This window comes from Canis lupus, chromosome 34 (assembly GCF_048164855.1).
Source record: "Canis lupus baileyi chromosome 34, mCanLup2.hap1, whole genome shotgun sequence".
Lineage (NCBI taxonomy): Eukaryota > Metazoa > Chordata > Mammalia > Carnivora > Canidae > Canis > Canis lupus.
This window is the reverse complement of record NC_132871.1, coordinates 5,984,795-5,990,402: the sequence shown is the minus strand read 5'-3', so window position 1 is coordinate 5,990,402 and position 5,608 is coordinate 5,984,795. Positions and strand designations below refer to the sequence as shown.

General features: G+C 51.8%; 1 protein-coding gene across 1 annotated transcript; it reads right to left on the bottom strand.

Annotated features, from left to right (window-relative positions):
- Nucleotides 1–732: 732 nt before the first annotated feature.
- On the bottom strand, nt 733–5,035 carry NEUROD1 (neuronal differentiation 1). Its single transcript, XM_072811387.1, has 2 exons — nt 4,886–5,035; nt 733–3,169 (listed from the first exon to the last, which is right to left on the bottom strand). Exon 2 carries the CDS (start codon nt 3,156–3,158, stop codon nt 2,088–2,090), a length of 1,071 nt encoding a protein of 356 aa, XP_072667488.1. The 5' UTR covers nt 3,159–3,169; nt 4,886–5,035; the 3' UTR covers nt 733–2,087.
- Between the last annotated feature and the right edge of the window lie 573 nt (nt 5,036–5,608).

The window sequence follows — 5,608 nt, the reverse complement described above, 5'->3', positions numbered from 1 at the left end:
CATGTTCTTGAGTACAAATAACTCGTTACCATTTTCTCCTGGAAAAAAAAATTTACTGAAATCATCACAAGATGTTCATAAAATAATTACAAAATGCCACTTCTTGGATTCTTTAGATTAATTCAATCATTCCCCCCTGACATTTTCTGGAGGTGCGTAACTTTTCTCTGGGGATAGTGCTGGTTTGCAAAGTGCAACGGTACTTTGTGATAGTACTGATTTGCAGTTCAGTGCAGGGAAATGTACAGATAACAAAGCACTAAGAAAATGGTAAAGTTTTCTTCTATACATTTTAAATGTATAGGCAAACTAAGCTAGGGCACTTGCTTGTGTCTGCTTGTGAATAATGAACTAAATGCCCCTTTAAAAAAATAGGGGGAAAATATACCATAATCGTTTAAAAGAATAGAAACCAAGAAGCTAAAAGTGAAGGCACTTAAAACAAAGAAAAACAAAAACACAACCGTTTGTCTCTCCACCCCACCCCCCAGCCTCATATTCCACGTAATGAAATATGAGTTAGGTTCTTTCATTATCTTTACAAAGAGCTGGTGACTCCCTAACCAAGACAAACAGACTAGAGAGTATGCTAAAGTAAACTTTTGTCCTTTATTTTATTCTACAAACAGCATTTCGTATTTTTTTTTAAATTCAGCAAATAAAGCAATTATCCTGCTTAGGAATTATTTATGCTTAAAAAAAATCACTTTCAGAAGAAATGCAACAATTGGCCAGATTTTCAATACTATTTTATTGCAACTGGATGAGTGTTTTCTAAATTGTGCATTACACCATAATATACAGGATTACAAACAAGATTACAGTACAGATCGATTCCAGTGGTACCAGTATCACATCTCAAACAGCACTTATTCTGGACTGCATTTTACATGCAATAGCTATTGTTCTAATTATGAATTAAATGGTTTGAATTTATTTAAGCTACTGTACTAATTGACTACAATAGGTATAAATCCCAACATTAACAACCTGATTAGATTTAGGCTCAGATTTATTACATGAATATAATGACAAACCACCATTTGTGTGACTATGTATAAAATCATGCATTTATATTTTCTGGAAACATCAATAGCTTCAGATTCTCTGTAAAATCATGGAATGCAAAGGAGTAAAAGACTAAAAAGAAACAGTGCAAATTGTATGTGATAGTCAAGCAGCTTTTGATTTAAAGAAGGGTATGTTGGCATTTGTTTATAATATGTATATACAAGCTTGTGCAAGTAATGTATTGAATTGATATGTTTTGATAGGGACTACATCTCTCTCCTTTTTTTTATTCTCTTAAGAGTTATGGATCTGGTTTTCATTTTAAGGAGAAGGAAAGACTTTAAAGTGAAATGAATTGCTCAAATTGTGCAATTGTGGGTTTGTTTTTTTTTTTTTTTTTTACAATTAGAGAGGAAAGAAGTGCTAAGGCAACACAATAACTTTCTAAGCACTTTTCTGCTGGTTTAAATTAGTTAAATTATTTTGTATAAATTAGATATAATTCTACTTTTCTGATATGTATAAAAATTGATGAAGCTGCATGGTTTTAAAATAGGAAATCCACATTATAAAAAGTCATTAAAAATTCTGTACAAAATCACAACAAAATAATTCAGCATGGGAAAGGTAACAAGTAGTAAAATGCTGGTTGAAAAATATATATTTATATATATTTTAATTGGCCCATTACTAGTTCAAAAATTGCATAGATCCTAATTATTGCTTGTGATTTTGTTATCCCGATCAGATAATTCATATGATCTGAATACAGCTGCACCAAGTTTGTGGTGCTTTTTTTTTTTTTTACTGTATTACTTTATTATTATTATTATTTTAAAATAGAAGAGCTATAGAAAATAATACATAAGGTGAACAGGAACTTTGATCCCCTGTTTCTCCCAAAGGCAGTAACGACAATAAATACATCTATCACTCGGAGCTTGGAGTATTTGCACTTTGCAGCAATAGTACCCAAAGGGCTGCCTTTTGTAAACACCAGGGTCGCCGCGAGCACAGTGGGCACGTGGGCGCCCCTCCCGGGGCGGGGGGGGGGATGCTGAAGCCGACGCGCCCCCCTAGTCGTGGAAGATGGCATTGAGCTGGGCGCTCATGACTCGCTCGTGATGCGAATGGCTCTCGAAGGGCACGATGCTGTCTATGGGGATGTCGCAGCGCGGGCCGGCGGCGCCCGAGAAGACCGAGGCGTGGCTCTGGGGCCCTGCCAAGGTCGCTGCGGGGTAGTGCATGGTGAAGGCGTAGCTCTTCTCGAACTCGGCGGACGGTTCGTGTTTGAAGGAGAAGTTGCCGTTGATGCTGAGCGGCGGGCTGAGCGGCCCGTCGAAGGCGGGGCTGGCGCAGTCGGTCAGGGGGCTCTCGAAGAAGGGCTCGAGCGCCGCGCTGTAGGCGAGCGGCGGCGGCTTCACGTGGAAGACGTGGGAGCTGTCCATGGTGCCGTAGGGCGGGCTGGGCAGCCCCGGGGACTGGTAGGGGTACGGGTGCCCCGGGAAGGGCGCGCTGGCCGCCGGCAGGTGCGGGGGCACGTCCTGGCTCTGCTCGGGCAGGAAGGTCCGAGGGTTGAGCTGCAGGCAGCCGGCGACCAGGTTGGTGGTGGGCTGCGACAGGCCCTTGCACAGAGTCTGCACGAAGGACACCAGGTCGGGGCTCTTGCCCGAGCGCAGGATCTCCGACAGAGCCCAGATGTAGTTCTTGGCCAGGCGCAGCGTCTCGATCTTGGACAGCTTCTGCGTCTTGGAGTAGCAGGGCACCACCTTGCGCAGGTTGTCCAGCGCGGCGTTGAGCCCGTGCATGCGGTTGCGCTCCCGGGCGTTGGCCTTCATGCGCCGCAGCTTGAACCGCTCCAGGCGCGCCTTGGTCATCTTCTTCTTCTTGGGGCCGCGTCTCTTGGGCTTCTGGTCGTCGTCCTCCTCCTCCTCTTCCTCCTCCTCCTCCAGGTCCTCGTCCTCGTCCTCCTCCTCGCCGCCGTTCCTCAGCGAGTCCTCCTCGGCGTTCATGGCTTCCAGGTCGTCCTCCTTCTTGTCTGCCTCGTGCTCCTCGTCCTGAGGACTGAGACATTCGTCCGTCCAGCTGGGAGGACCCTGGGGCTGAGGCTCGCCCATCAGCCCGCTCTCGCTGTACGATTTGGTCATGATGCGGTTTCCTACATTCAACAGGGGGCGGGGGCAGGGGGGAGGGGGGAAGGGGAACAGAAAGAAAAGGAGAAAAGCGCTAGGCTCGCCAACGACCTGCGCCTTCCCCGCGCTCCCACTCCCTAACCTGGCAGAGATGCACGCGCGAGGGAGTGACCGCTGCTGACCAGACAGATGCTCCTAAGAAAAACTTAGCCGGCCTGATTGACAACAGGCCCCCGGGACAGAGGGCAGCGGCGCAGGTGGGGGAGAGAGCAAGCAGGTGTGTTTCCTAGCGATGGGTGAAAGTGTGTTTACGGTGCTTAGGCGGCAGAGAGATACATGCGTGAAAATGAGCATGCATTTCCACTACTTCATGTTTGTTTGCTTTTTTTTTTCCCCCCGACTACTCCACCTTTATCTGCGTGAGTTCAAAGTCACTCACAGCTACACACACACACACATATAAAATGATGAGTTTGGAAAAAAAAAATCCCAATTCCGTGCGTCCCCTTCTCTGCCCTGGCGATTACAGCTGCAAAGGGCCATTACGTAATTTGCTAACTAACGGTGGCAGTGATTTTTAAGAAGATTACACACTACCCCGAGACTGAAGAGCAAATGCGTGCCGGAGAAAAAGTAGCTCCCGTCCAATTAATTCGCCATCAACGAAACGTGTGGCAACAGAAGTGGGCAGGGGGCTCCCGTGCCAGCCTCGCCTTCCTCCCCCCTCGCCCCCCATCCCTGTCCCTCCGCTGAATTTCCACCTTGTACAAAAGCGCAGGCTCCGGGGCGAGGCCGGGGCACCGCGCACAGCGCCCTGCCCGGCGCCTGGGATCAGGTGCGGGAGGCTCCTCTCTAATAAACAGCCCATTGAAAGGGCCGCCCGCTCTTTATTGGGGGCCTTTCAAAGTTCGCCTCAAACCTCTCTTTAAAAAGATTGAGTAATTATGATGGTCAGCGATTGGCAAGAGCGAAGTTGCCGCTTCTAATAAAGAAAATTAAAAAAAAAAAAAAGAGCCTTTAGTGAGATAACTGAATTTCTGGCTCCTGCGCTGGCTGCTGGGGACTCGGCCGCCTCGGAAGCAGTAACAGGTAGCAGGAGTCGGCTCCTCTCCCCGTCTCCACATCCCCCCTCCCTCCCAACTCAACTACCTGTCAAGTGGGTTATTTGGGGATGGGGTGTGTGTGTGTGTGGGGGGGGGAATATACTCCGGGTCTCAAATGCCCCTTCTAGTCACTGAAACGATAACTCGGCACTTCCAATCGCGTATAACACACATGCACACAAAATGCATCTTGGTGACAGGGCTTTCCTTTTTTTTTTTTTTTTTCCTTATTCTTTTTCTTTTTCTCTTTTTTCCCTTACTACAAGGAGTGAGAAAGTCAAGTAGTCGTTTGCTTCCAGGACTTTGAAATCACCACCAGCAAGCCAATCATCAGAGTTGGGGTGCATTATTTACAAAAACCCAAAGAGGCCCTCCCCCCAAAAACCAAAACACTAAAACATTTTTTAAAAAAAAACTGGAGAGCCAGCGCTGGGTGATGGACGCGAGCCGAGCTGCGAGCGGGTTTGCCCGCGGCGTGGCGTGGGGAGGGGAGGGGAGGGCAGGGCAGGGCAGGGGAGGGCAGGGGAGGGATGCCCGTGGATGCACGCGCGCGTCGGGGGCCCCGGGATCCGTGCGGGGACGCCGGGGGCTTCCGCGACCGCTTGGATCCCCGGGCAGCGAGGCGAGGGCCGTGCTTACCTGCGGCGGTTAGTAGGTCCTGAGCAGTGGCGGGCTCATAACCCCGGGCCCCGGACGCCGCGCCTCGTGCGTGGGGCGAGCTCCTCGCGCGCCGGCCGCGGGCGCCCGGGTTATATAGCCGCCGGCCGGGGCCGCGCGCAGGCGGGGCGGGGAGCCGAGCGCCCGCAGGTCCGTGCGCCCCGCGCCTGCGCACGCGTCCGGGCCGCGCGCTCCCCCGCCCTCCCCACCCCGCCCCCCGGCCCGCTCCCCCCAGCCCTGCCCCCGCCCCAGCTCCTGCCTCCCCGGCATGCGCCATATGGTCCTCCCGGTCCAGCCAGGAGCCGGCGGCCACGTGACCCGCCCATTTGTATGCCGCGGAGCGCTCCATTCCGGCCCCTTTGTGGCCAGAAGAAAGTGGCCCATCTGTCGCCAGTTAGAGACTCCGCGGACCTGTTTTTACCCGCAGGAGAGATTAACCCTTTCAGGCGGCAGAAGGGAGAGGGGGCGCGGGGGAGGGGGGCTGCAGGGGGGGCTCCGATGGGAGAGGGCGGCCGGCGTCGGGGCGCGCACGGGCCGGGAGCCCCGGGAGCCCCGGGAGCGAGGCGCGCGGGGGAGCGGCCTGGCCTGGCTCCGTGGCCGCCGGGGCGCGCCCCACACTTGCTGCCCTCCCGGGCTCGCCCGCCTCGGGTCTCCCCCGCGTGGCGGACGCTTGCGTGTGCCCGCCATCCCCTCATCCCCGCCAAA